Source organism: Podarcis filfolensis (genome assembly GCF_964270895.1).
Source record: "Podarcis filfolensis genome assembly, chromosome: 7".
In the NCBI taxonomy this organism is placed as follows: domain Eukaryota; kingdom Metazoa; phylum Chordata; class Lepidosauria; order Squamata; family Lacertidae; genus Podarcis; species Podarcis filfolensis.
In genome coordinates this window covers 3832175-3846336 of record NC_139603.1, presented here as the reverse complement: position 1 = coordinate 3846336, position 14162 = coordinate 3832175, and the positions used below count along the sequence as shown (strand labels likewise).

Genomic DNA, 14162 nt, shown 5'->3' with positions numbered 1-14162 from the left:
GACTTTTCTCTTTTGAAAGAGCTATCAGGCTATCATCACACATATTTGCTCATAATGTTTCATAAAGCCCTAAAGATCTTCAAAGGGAACAGAAAGGTAACAAAAAAGGCAATGCTAATCTTCAGCTTTGATCGTTATTTCATTGAGGCAACATATGAGCCAGCGCTGGGACTTCTGTTGATCCAACAGCCCTTTCCGACTTCCCAGCCTTCATACAAAACTCAAAGCACCCTGCCTGCAGATGGGAAGGGGAAAGCATCACAATATGAAACTGTGTTATTCCTACACTCGGCCCACCACCCAGTCGCCTGCCCTTTATCTGATGACCCAAAATGCGGCTGATAAAACTAACCTATTTAAAGGCAGTATTTGTAAATAAAGAGGAATTCAGACATAAGAGACATGCAATCAAGTTGAAAGTGCTTGTTTTTTGTTAGACTTCTGAGATGTCTGAAATTAAATGATGGTAACAGAAATGGATAGTGTGGGGCCTTACCTCTAACTCACGCATTTGAGATCCCTGCCCTTGCAGCTCACCTGAGTGCTTTATCCAAGGTCAGTCCAGTGAAGTCAAAGAAACGGAGATATTCTTCTGCTACCAGTTTGCTAAATTCATTACTGTAATTAAAGAGGCCACAGTCAGTGTACTTCTGCATACTCTTCACCAGAGAATCTAATTCCACAATCCACTGAACATGGGTTTGTGTTCCTACATTAGATACTTGTCCCAGCACATCCTCCATCTGTAGTGAAATTGATCCAGCCAAATATGAGCTCTTTCCAGTCCCAATGGTTTTCAACTGCAGAGCCAAGCCATCCCACTGGACTGAAAAATATCCATGCTCCAAGTTCACTATGTAAATGTATGTATTTTTGACTCATTGTGTGACTTGGACGTCCTTCCCCCTTTTAATGTTTGCTTCATTATTGCATTAATGAAGCAGACACTAGAATTCTCAGCGACCAGTTATTAAACGAACTGTCAGGACTTGGGAGCTAGCCAGGAGAACTGCTAGCAACAAAGGCTTTATACAGACCAAAGAACCGGAGCTGATGTGGAAAGCAAGGATATGGAATATTTTGTTGCAATGACAGGCTGCACTCCAAGATTTGTGTTGTTAGCCTTTGAAGGCTTCCTCATTCAGCTTACGCTTTTTGCATTTATTTTTGGAATGTTTCACTAAAAGAGAGAAGAGGTGGGCTCTTAACAGGTACATATGTTGGATATTTGATAAATGTTGGCATTTACCAATCATTTTTAGCATTTTCAGGAATGCAGTGGGAAATTTCAGAAAATAATGGTAACTCTCACAACAAGCTTGCCTGGGTAAATTACCAGATTTTGTTCTCATTTCTGGTGCCACTCACTGGTGCAGGTTGAAATTCGCCACATCCAGATTGCTCTTTGCACATATCTACCAGCATTGATTTGTTGCAATAAATGAATTTTCAGATGGGTAGGTCTTGCAGCAGAAAGAACAGAGTCTTATGGCACCTGACAGACTGTTGTCTTTCTGTCTACCTGGTAGACTGTTGTCTATGACAGCTTATGAAAGCTTACGTTTTAGTTTTTAAGGTGTCCCATCACTGTTGTCTTTTAACAAATGCATTTATTAGTATATATACAATTCATATGGAGAAGCAATACATGTAACAAAAGCACATTAATTTCCACAACTTCCCAGCATTGCTAGTGAATGTGGGATTTACCAGTAAGTGATAGAGATGAGAGTAAAAGTGAGTCATTTGTTGCCATGCTAAATGCCTGTGAATAATCAAAGCATCTTGACCACTGTTCCCCAGGCTGTGCCAAGCAAACGAGAAGAACAAAAAGAAAACATGGTGATTGATGGGAGTGTGTTTTACATGAAACTCCAATTCACATCTTATGTATACTTGAAATCACGTTTGTTAACTCCTGCCGCAGCTCTAGCATTCTAAAAGGACTAAGAATAAAAGTAACTAAAAGTCTTTTAAAAAACATACTGTCAGGGAATCAGGAGCAGGAGCACAGGGGAGAGAGGAAATGGAGAGCGAAGGGGAAGAATCCGAGGGCAGCGTAGGGGAGTATGACAGTGGCCCGAGAGATTCCATGAGCTTCTCCAGCGAATCAGAAGATTCCCAGAAGGGGGCGCCGATGGTCAGGGCAAGGGGGGTCCCAGGGGGGACGCACCAGAAACAAGGAGCCAGAGGGGAACCCCAAAGCAGCAGTGGAGGATCAGGACCAGTTTCCCCACCAGAGCGTAGTGGGGGGGGAAGAGTCACATGTGTCAGGGCCAGCGTCTCCTCCAGAGAGGGAGTCAGGGCTGACCACGCCTCCATCGGAGAGTGGGGGAACGGAAGGGAGGTCAGTTGCAGCTAGCCCCCCCGAAGGGGGAAGCAGTGACAGCAGCAGTGAAACGGTCAGGAGGAAAGCTGCTGGCTGGGCGCGCGCGCCAAGTTCAAATGTGCAGGCGCGCGGGACAGCAGGAGACCCGGATGGGGAACCAGCTCCTAAAGCCCGCCGGAGGGAGGGAGAAGGCTCAGGGGAATCAGCGTCAGAAGAGGCTAGAAAGGGCGAGACCCCGGCGGGCAGGCGGACCCAGAGGAGGAAAGAGCAGCGGAAAAGGTGGAGCAAGGCTAGAATCTTAAATTGGTGTCAAGGGGGAGGAGACTCAGACGGAGCATCAGCGGTCTAACAGTTGAGACGTAGAGCTGCGCGCTGCGGCTCTGGAAGTGAAACTGAACTTCAATAAAGACTTTTGTACTTAACAACGAAGCAGCGTTGGTCCTTTGTGAGCTGGGACCTAGGGTAGCTCTGACACATACCTTCCCAAAGAAAAAAAATTTCCATTCCTTTGAGTTATTAAATTTTCATATTGCCTTTCTGAAACAGCATAAATGCTGGAACAATAATTCTCCTAGGATATTTATTCATATAGCATAATGGGTTATCCAGGCCAGCTCTCTCAAGACCACCATGGGGATTACGGTCAGGAGGACAAGAGTACATTCCTAGGCAGGGTGGGGCTGGTATCTCCAGTCACAATACATTTTTCTGTGGAACAGTCTGCCCTTTTTGGAATTCTCAACCTCCTAGATGTTCGAGTGACAACCTTGCCTGTCCTTCCTAAAGAGTTTGTTTCCAGACATAAGCACCCCACTGGTTCTCTCTCTACATCAAACTGCTGAGTGAGGTCAGCCAGAGTTTTGGAGTATATCGTCAGCAATATTCTGATGACACACAGCTCTTCTGTGACCCTCAGATGAAGGCTCTTGGGCCAGAATTAGCCAACCCTGGATCAAGCCATCTCATTTACCAGTTATATTGTGCAGTGTTTAAAGACAAGCAGTAAAAGCAGAAAGAAATTAGGCTCAGAAAGCACAAGCACAGCAGAGATGTCTCCGCTACAGCAAGGCGATATCCTTTTCTCCTTGATCTAGTCATTTGGCATCTTTTGGTCATCTCGTGAGCAATTTCGTAGCTCAGTTGCTGTATTTCCCTTTCCAGAGAGCAACTATGAAAAGCAGAGAAAGTCATGATGGGAACCGATGTCTGCAGGGAAATCAGGACCGGCCAACCCCTGAGGCAGGCTGAAACAGCCACCTTGGGTGGCAGAATCCTACAGGGCAGTGCCCCCACGAGTGCCCCACCTGCCCCTGCTGCCACTGGGAAGAAGAAGAGTTTGGATTTGAAATCCCGCTTTATCACTACCCAAAGGGGTCTCAAAGCGGCTAACATTCTCCTTTCCCTTCTTCCCCCACAACAAACACTCTGTGAGGTGAGTGGGGCAGAGAGACTTCAGAGAAGTGTGACTAGCCCAAGGTCACCCAGCAGCTGAATGTGGAGGAGCGGAGACGCGAACCCGGTTCCCCAGATTACGAGTCCACCGCTCTTAACCACTACACCACACTGGCTCTGGGGTCTACTGGGGTTGTGTGGCTGCAGCTTCTTCTGTTGAGATCTGTGTGACCCCAGTAAGCGAGGCTGGGGTGAGGAGGCAGAACCTTCCTGTTTCACCACAGGTGGCCCAATGGGTGGGGACACCCCTGAGGAAAATTTAATTGATTTTTTTTTAGTGCAACTGCAAAAAAGATAATGCTGTTCTAGGCTGCATCAACAGAAGTATAGTACTGCTCTATCCTGCCGTAAGGTGGCGCTGTGGTCTAAACCACAGAGCCTAGGGCTTGCCGATCAGAAGGTTGGCAGTTTGAATCCCCGCAACGGGGTGAGCTCCCGTTGCTCAGTCCCTGATCCTGCCCACCTAGCAGTTCAAAAGCACCTCAAAGTGCAAGTAGATAAATAGGTACCGCTCCGGCAGGAAGGTAAACGGCGTTTCCGTGCACTGCTCTGGTTCGCCAAAAGCGGCTTAGCCATGCTGGCCACATCACCTGGAAGCTGTACGCCGGCTCCCTCAGCCAGTAAAGCGAGATGAGCGCTGCAACCCCAGAGTCGGCCACGACTGGACCTAACAGTCAGGGGTCCCTTTACCTTTATCCTGCCTTGGTCATACCACACCGGGAGTAATGTGTCCAGTTCGGGCCCCACAATTTAAGATGGATATTGGCAAGTTGGAACATTGGCAAGAGGAGGGTGACCAAGATAATAAAGGGTCTGGAAACTAAGCCTTATGAGGAACGGTTGAGGGAATTGGGTATGTTTAGCCTGGAGAAGTGGAGACCAAGAGGATATAAGATAGCCATCTTCTAATATATCAAGGTCTATCACATCAAAAAGGAGCAAGCCGAACTAACAGCTCCAAGTTACAAGAAAGGAGATTCTGTCGAAACATCAGGAAGAGCTTTCTGACAGCAAGAGCTGTTTGACAGTGGAATAGTCTCCCTTGGGAGGTTGTGGGCTCTCCTTCCTGGGAGGTTTTTAAGCAGAGGTTGGATGGCCATCTATCATGGATGCTTTAGATGAGATTCCTGCATTGCAGGGTATTGGGCTTGGTGATAATACTTCTCCTTTACATCTGCAGGTGAGGCAGTGGATGAGCTAGACTGTTGCCTTGCTTTGGTAATGGACTGGAAGAGAGCCAGCAAATTGAAGCTGAATCCAAATAAGACTATGGCACTATCAGTGGGCAGTTGCCTAGACCTGAAGGAGTGGGAATGCAGCTTGGGGGTCCTTCAGGATCCTTTGCTGTTGCTTGAGGTGGTCTCCGTGGCACTGATTGCCTTCCATCAGCCTCAGCTGGTGGCCTTGCTGCACCCCTATCTGGACAGGGACAGCCTAACTTCTGTTGTCTATGCTCTGGTAGCCTCTCTAGATTAAATTACTGCAACACATTGTATGTGGGACTGCCTCTGAAGCTGGTTCAGAAACTTCAGCGGGTGTAGGAATCAGCAGTCAGGTTGCTCATCGGGGAAGACTGCTTCTGCTCCAGCTGTATGGGCTGCCAAGTCTGGGCCCAAGACACACAATATATTAAACAATCTGTTAAACTGCCGGGGTTATTGGGTTTGCCTGTTGCTCTGTTGTGTATTTTTGCATTTTTATATGGTAAACCACTCTGTGATCCTCAGATGAAGGGCTGTATAGAAAGGTGGAGTTTATATTTAAAGACTTGACCCTAGAAGATTTGAAATCTCTAGCATATGCCTATTCCTTTTTAAGCATCAATCCTTAGCTTGTTTCTGGGGAATGCTTCCCCAGCCCTCTTCCCCATCATTTCTCTCCTTTCTCTCTTTAAACTTTAAATTAGAAACAAAAATGGAAAGCAGGAACACAATGTCAGGAAAAGTTGTCACCTAGAAAAATCAGGTTCCTCTTTTTTCAGCAAATGAGGTCAATGTGCCCTTCGGGAGACATTGTAATAAAGCTATTTTCATGCTGTTTGGGACTTTAAATTAGTAGGTGCCCCTTCTCTCAGAAATAAGTGTTCTGATGGGAAACTGCCCCATTTAGTTTCAAGACATAGATTTGAGTGCAAAATATATTTAAATGTGAATGCTAATATTGTGGGATGGGAACAAGAATTATTGACCATTTTGAGATTTGCCATACAGTAAGCCTTAAGAGCAGAAGTACAACAAGGAACATGGGCTCAGTTTCCCCACATAATAAAATATTAGAGAGAGGGAGGGAGAGAGGGAGGGCGCAGTGCTGATTTGAAGCAAGCCTTGAAGTCACTCCCAAAGCCCTGAAAGACACACTCTGTCTCAAATCTCTGACAGCAGTTTACTGTTGGTGGAAGTTGACTCTATAGGTGCTCAGGGAAAAGGTGCCTATGCATGTGTCCCCGGGCTAAGACCTCAAATGGAAAAGATTCCAAGATAAAGCCTTGAGTGAGCCCTGACACAATTAAACCCCATGCAAAGGGGTGAAGCTTTCCATGGAGGAACTGAATTTGGGGAAACTTAAACTTTTTTTCCACTGTGGAGATTGTCTAGATAATAATGGTGGTGGAGAAATGTTAGCGGGAAACCTTTTATGTTATAACTTCAACAAAGTTTCTCCATACTTTTCTCAACCAGTGTTTCTCCAATCTGCTGCTGCTTGGGTGATTTTTTTTTTTATTTAAAGTTTTTCTAAAGCCACTCAGAAACCACATAGAGAGCATGGGAATGTTACATTGCAACTAGAGGTGGCTATGTTTTTCGACAGAGTAGATCCATTGAAACTAATGAACATTTATTTATTTAGTTAATTTATTGCATGTATATACTACCTTCATCTTCCAAGGATCTCAAGGTGGTTTACATGCTTCTTCTTCTCCCCATTGCACCCTCACAACCGCCCTGCGAGGTAGGTTAGGATAGGAGGTGGTGACTGGCCCAAGGTCACCTACTGCACTTCATGGTTGAGTGCAGATTCAAGATCCTCGTCCAGTACTCTAACCAGTACTCTAACTCCCACCACACTGGCTCTCTTAACATGACTCGGTTAAGCCCATTAATTTCAGTGGGTCTGCTCTGAGTATACTGTCTCTCTCCCACTCTGGTCACACTGCATTGGCTATTTAGTAGGCATGACTAGTTGGGACAAAGTGGATAAGGATGCACATTCAGATCAATCAAATGGGGATCTTTTTCACCCATGTTGCATTTCCTTCAGTGAGCATCTCCATCCACATTTTATGTGCAACTGGATCAGAGTAAGGGAACTGAGTTGCTCCATTTGCTACAAAAGCAGGGACATGTTCTCTCTTCCTTCTCACTTCCAGACCTTTGCAAGCGTTTTCATACTCTGTGGCAAATTACAGTAAAGGGGGGCACCCCTTTCATGAAAAGAAAACCCCCCTCCCCCTTTGGCTCTGCACTTATCCTGGTTCTTTGATGATGGCACTTACTTCTTTCCCAGCTGGCGGGCGACGTCACAGTGCTTGAAACCTTCAAGGTGATACAGGCGTTTGGCCAGTCTCTTGGCAGCTGCGTTGTCTGCCTTGCAGCCATTGACAAGGGTGTCTGTGCTTCCCTGGTCAAGTTGTTCTGTGCTGCCCATATCAGAGTCTGAGTCAGAAAGGGCATCTTTTATGCTGGCATCACTGCAAGGACAAAACAACAACAACACACAGCTAAATAAGCAAAAGCTTAACAGGGTAGTGAAGCTATCAGGCACAACAATACCCCTACTGTCAGGGAACTGCCATCGGAGCTAGAGGCGGAGGGAAGGCTCCAGAGGGATGCCGGAGAGGGTCCCAGTAGGGAGAGAGGCAGCCCATCTGCTGGGGAAGGAAATCAGCGTAACACCAGTGGAGAAGGGGGGCAGATGCGGGAATCGGAGAGGAGGCTCCAGGACTCTTCACCGGAGACCAGCGGGGAGAGCACGGGTGCTCCGCTGCCCACACCCTCCCTGCACAGAAGACTTCCGCGCAGGGAGAGTAGGAGGAGACTTGGCGTCAAAGAACTTCTTTGCTGGAAGAAGTTCAAGAAACGCCCACTGACAGATTCTGCAGGCGACTGTGACAGCCACGAAGTGAAGGGCTGTCCAGACAGAAAGGGTTCACCCAGGTAACCTAGCCAGGAGTGGTGGCAACTTACGCACGAGCAACCCCTAGAACCATTACACCTACCAATTAAACCATGTTGTTTTTACAAAGTACTATATTTTTGCCCCAAATTTACATTGATAAGTTGTTCAAATAGATATGAGAGTAGTATTCCCACAAGCGGATACCACATTGGCAGACACTGGTTTAAATGTATTTTTTCTTACATTTCTTACATATTATATGTTCGGATCATCAAAACAGGATTTTTCTGCCTTATCTTAAAACATGGGTCAGCAACCTTTTTCAGCTGTGGGCCAGTCCACCATCCCTCAGACCATGTGGTGGGCCAGACTATATTTTTTTGGGGGGGATGAACGACTTCCTACGCCCCACAAATAACCCAGAGATGCATTTTAAATAAAAGGACACATTCTACTCATGTAAAAACACGCTGATTCCTGGACCGTCCGTGGGCCGGATTGAGAAGGCGAATGGGCTGCCTCCGGCCCCCTGACCATCAATTAAGACTTCCAGATTAATGAGTTGATAGGATAGTTTTATTATGAAGACAGCTGTCGAGAGTTAACATATGTTAGGATTCATACTACTTTGGCCTCATAACAGGTTGCCTTCAGGTACAAAACATACGCACTATGAGTATGGAACACTCAAGTATATTTTTTATAAATGATCGCTTAAAATACATGGAAAGAGATGAGCAGCAATGGGCTGAGCTGTCGCTTCCATGCAGAGCAGAAACACAACTGTCTCAACATGTTGCATTTGTCTACCTGAGCACAGATTCTAGTGTGACAATGTTCAGAAGCAGCCTTTAGAGCCGAATGTTTAAGGCCCTTTTAGGCTGTTATGATTAGAAACCTGTGCTCTGATCTTGACACATTTTTAGATATGTCCTCCTTTCCGTACATCTTATTTATTCCATACATCTGGGATTTAACCTGGTTTCTGTCTTGGGACTGTGCACTGGCCTTGTAGCACCTTTAGAATATATGGCATTTTGCAAATGAAAAAAGAAAAAAATGTACCTATCCTAAAGAACTCCGATCTAACTTTACTGTAAGATAAAGATGTAGCCTTTTTATGGTCGTTTACTGAAAACTAACATTTTTAATTAACATTTAAAATAGAAAATGCAGTTAACATGAAAACATGAAATCCCATAACAACTTATATTTTAAAAATATCTCTTATTGCAGTAGCAATAAAACTACAGCTTTCCTTTTAAGATGTATCCAGAATTCTCTTTCCTTGTGTAATTTTGATTACATTCATAAGCTTATATAGAAATTGTAATATTCCATATTTTATCTATTTTATATAATTTATTTTATATTCCATATTTTAATTATTTTATTTTATTCAGTGGAATCAAACTGTTGTTACAAATGTTTACAGTTAACACTTTTGCTGCCATTCAGTAGCTACTATCATTTAATACTAGAATCATAGCCATCATCTGTTGGTTTTAGGCACCCATTGTATGGGCCAAATCCCACACAATATGTAACTCCTCTGGCTTCAAAACCAATGATGTGCCTGAACAGAATCATACGAAGACCCCCAAATGCTACAGATACCCCAAATATCAAATCATGGAAGCGCAGGGTGTAAAAATCTGATTTCTTTTTTTTTATATAAATATTTATTTTTTTATAAATATTTATTTTTTTAAATATTTATTGTAAAAATCTGATTTCTGCCACTGCAAGCCACCTGCCCTCTCAGCACTGCTGCAGTTGTAATTTCTTCAACTTTATACTATGAATTGTACGGAACATGACATGACCTGCTCTTCCCACCCCACCAGATCTGCAATATACTTCACACCCATCAAGCTTTCTCACCTCTATATAGAACTGACCAAGGAGCTACGTGACCAAACATATATCGGCCATAGCATGGCATAGTCCCTGATTCTGAAGTGGTGTCCCTATGTCACCAAGAAATTTTTTTTAGAAATTCTTTTGTACATAGTGCATCAAGGAGTAGGGCTTAATAAAAGCAAGCCCGACATTACCTAGGGAATGATATTGTGCTAATGGGGGGGTTGGTTGGTGGGAGACTGACTATATTGGCTGGCGATGAGGAGAGAAAGCAACAGTGGCTTCCCTGCCGTGGGGACTTCCTTGCTTCTGGACAGCAGAAAGAAGGCAGGCCCTCTGTGGGGTGTAAAGGAAGCCCATGGCCAAAGTGGACTGGGGCTGATGAGGGATTTCCTCCCAATGCAAACAAGCAGCTTCAGAAAAGGGGCTTTCCTAAGCATTGTAAGGTAAAAAGGGAAAGGACCCCGGACGGTTAAGTCCAGTCAAAGGCGATTATGGGGTGCGGCGCTCATCTCGCAGTGGAGAAAATAATGACGATTGTCCTCCCTGCTTGTAGTGATCTTGGCAACTATCGGTGCCCACAGTAAACTAGATAATCATTAACTCCCTAAAAACTTGCACATCAGGTGCAAATTAAGACATTTGATATCACATCTAGCAGAATTCCTGAAGGCAGAGAGCATTTTCTAAAGGTGAATGAACAAGAAGTGGAGTCTATAGAAAGAAACGCTGATAATATATTTCCACCATTTATCTCTTCCCTCCTTCTCTCTCCTATAGTAAAAACTAAGACTGTAAACTCCTTTAGTTGCATGCTGCCTTTTCCTCCCGACCCTGCTTTCTTAAGCACTGAGGCAATATATAAATAATTAGGGTTGTTGACCAATTAATGCAATTTAAAGTGCAAACCTATATTCAGAAATAAGTACCATTAAGTTTAATGGACATTGCTCCCAGGTATGTGGGTATAGGATTGCCACTTCAGTTTATTAATAATGCAATTAATTAATTATTAACAATACAATTAATAATCTGTCTTTAACCAATTAATACATTAACTAGGGTTATATTAATTAGGAATATATTTGCATGTCATCAGAATCTCAGTACAAGTGCCTTCTGAAGATACTTATGAAAATGTGATAACAATTTAATAAACAAAATCTATGCATCACCCTCTTCAATCAAATTTAGCATCCAACAATTAATAAACTTACACTTTCATAGATTGATATACTAACTGGACTAATTAAAGCCTGCAGCTCTATAAATACTGCAACAACAACATCAAAAATATGAAATAAAGCTGAGTTTTCAAGCGATTCATTAGTGAATAATTGGTTGAAACAGCATAGTTAATCAACTGCAAATATCCAGCTTATTGACAGCTGTTAGTATAAGAGGGTCGTTTTACCTGATTGAATTAATAAGCCTTGTGGCATCTTCTTCTGGTCTCTCCATGTGGTACCCATTTGGGACGTTTTTCAGAGATACCCTGCTCAGCACATTTTCGGACCGGCTGCTGGTGATGGAATGCTTCAGGGGGCTCCCAGAGTCACCATCTATCGCCCCGGCCATTGCGTCTTCCTGCTTATCTGTTCTTGTGGGCTCCAGGACTTCCTTCCCGTGAGCAAGGAGTTTCTGTTCTAAAAGTTCAGAGCTTTCCTTAGTTCTTTGCTGAATAAGAGGTGTGAGTGGAGCTTCAAAGCTAACACAGCTGTCTGTCTCATCTGTCAGTGAGAGCACATCCAAGGAATCCAGACTGCTATAGTATGTACCCTTCATGAGGTCAGATTCAACAATTTTTTCAAAGGTAGAACTGAATCCGTCCCTGATGTCTTTGAATGCAAAATCTTCCCTGTCATCATCACTGCAACTTAGCTTGCATTCTGCACCAGTGAAGCTGAAATGAAATCATACCACTCAACAATAAAGAAGTTGCACTCACTGAATGTCATTTTTTTCAGAGATAGTATAATTTGTGAATTGGGTTTCAAGAGTAGAGATGCAAATCACAGAATATAGGAAAGCTTTTGCAGTGAAACATACCTGATCCTAGAATATAACTTTTGCAATAATCTAGTCAACACAAGATGCTCTCTAAGACCAGAAAATATCTAACAGCCTGGTATTTTCTTAGACACCTCCATGACATGCTGAAGAGGCAAAATGTTTTTGAATTAATTTTTAAAGCAAGAAAAGCAGTTTGCTTCTTTAGCAGAGAAAAGGGTGGAATGAGAACTTCAAAGAATGATAAATTCTTTGATAAGTAGAAGGATGATAAATAGAACCAAGAAGACAGAATCTGGCTCCAAAATGGGAAACATCTGGGCAAGGCTGCAAGAAGCTTCTGACATACAAGACATACTGCACTACTCCTCTGATAATTAATTCCTTTGTGTCTGGATTCTGTGTTAAAGAAGTACCACAATCACAGAATCCTGGGGCTGGCTCAGGCTATTCAGGGGGAAAATCTGAATCAGCCCACCCACCACCCAAGGAAGTTTACTTGCCTAGGAATTCCTGTTGGAGAGGCAGAGGGCACAACCCCAGGGGATGGCTCCAAGTTGGAGTACCAGCCCTTTAAATAAAAAGCTGACACACTGGGGAAAGGAGGAACAAAAGGGGCAGCAAAGGAAGGCGCCCTCTGAGCCAACGGCAGCCTTGAAAATGTTTTTTGGCTAGTGGCATTCCCAAACCCAGGTCCCAGCTTAAGGCAGCTTTCAGGAGAAACTCAAAGGCATACACACTAATCTGAGTATCAAATGAATGGACTACATTTCTGTTACCTTATCTGTTCTTCTCCATCCTCCGGATCAAACAGCTCTGCAACATCCTGCTGTAGATGCAACCCTGCATTGCTGAGTGTCTCGCTGAATAGCAACGTGTTCTTTTCCAAAGCAGCAGCACCAGTCCTCGGAGTGGTTTGAGTCTGTGTCAGAGCTTCCCCCTTGCTGTCAAAATCTCTCTGTTCTCCAGACTCAGACTCTGTGTGTAACCCATTTGTCAGCACCAGGCTGCTGATACTGTCCCTGGCACTTCCTGACTGTTCCTGCTGTCCCCTTCCCTGCTGCACAGCCTTCTCCCTCCTTGTGTCTGCTGCTGCTCCCTGATGTTGGATTGCATTCTCCACACAGGAACCCTGATCTGTGCCTTTGTACATTGATCTGGGTGGCTCGTCAGCATTGTTCCGGACGCTGGATGTGATGCCAGGGGTTTCTGCTGGCTCTGTCGGCCACTTGCTCTCATTCGAGAGGACTGTGGCTAGCTGCATGCTTGAGGTATGTGGCTCATTATATGGGGCTGGTGTCTGTGAAAATGGAATATTTCCATTCATGTTCTGTTGGTTCTGGCTTGACTCGTTGGTTTGAATATTGCCTACAGAGAGAGAGAGAGAGAGAGAGAGAGAGAGAGAGAGAGAGAGAACATCAGAATCTCAACTGATTAATCTTTAAAATTAAATGACAGTTAAATGATGGTAAGGCTTATTAAAACCTAGCATCTCCAGCCAAAAGAAAAACCAAGCACCAAGCACTGCATTGGCAAATGTCCACCTTTCTCTCCCTTCCTGCCCCTGATTCCATTGCTCCCCTAACTCCTAAGCCTTTAAACAAAAGCATCATACTGTGTAAAGTGCCTTGTCCATTGGTGGTCCTATATAAATCATTCAGCTGAAAGTATCACATTATGTGGTGTTGGTAAAGCATGGTGAGCTAGCATGGCAAAGTGCTAGTGATCACTCTGTATATTTGGATCTCAGCAGCTTTACTTCTACGACCAGAGAATTGTACTTAGTAGAATAGTTCATAATGCACTGGCATCTCTTATATTAGTGTGTTTATACCCCACCCTTTTGGCTGGGTTCCCAACTTCAGATGTCTTCTAAAAGTTCTTCATCTCCTTGACATCTGATAGGAGGCTGTTCCACACCTTATGCTTTGAACTGAACTGTGTGGGCTCTTCTTAACCATGAACTGGGAAATGGTGACAACTAGAGAGCATGCAGGCTATTACGTTCTGCTGAACTACTATCATGTGTGGCAAAATCCAAACTCTTCTTCTTCTTCTTCCCTTGCAGTTAAAAGTGGAATTCTTTATTTACAGCACCTCCTGCCCTAAAGACTCAAGGCAGATTATGGCAATTTCACTCTGAAATATAGATAAGTCTCTGGCAGCATTTATAGTTTCGGCATATGAGAGAATATTTGTAATTTCCGTAACACCTTAAACTACAGCAAAAATGTGCAAATTTGCAGTTTTGTTCCTGCTGACAAGTTAGTTATAAATATCTTTCTCAGTGCAAGAGTAACACCTTTTGCTTCCCATGAATACTGCTGAGATGTATCACACCAGTAGGGTGATTGGAAATGTGAATTTACTGGTGTGTAATGAGGAAATTTCA

General features: G+C 44.0%; 1 protein-coding gene across 1 annotated transcript in view; it reads right to left on the bottom strand.

Moving 5' to 3' along the window:
- Positions 1-14162, bottom strand: part of PSD2 (pleckstrin and Sec7 domain containing 2) — a 54307-nt gene that overhangs the window by 27837 nt on the left and 12308 nt on the right. Inside the window, exons 2-5 of the mRNA XM_083624452.1 lie at positions 12550-13138; positions 11175-11663; positions 7275-7469; positions 538-618 (exon numbers count right to left, since the gene is read on the bottom strand). Coding sequence (XP_083480578.1) covers positions 538-618; positions 7275-7469; positions 11175-11663; positions 12550-13097 — 1313 coding nt within the window. The 5' untranslated portion in view covers positions 13098-13138. The remainder of the gene's footprint in view (positions 1-537; positions 619-7274; positions 7470-11174; positions 11664-12549; positions 13139-14162) is intronic.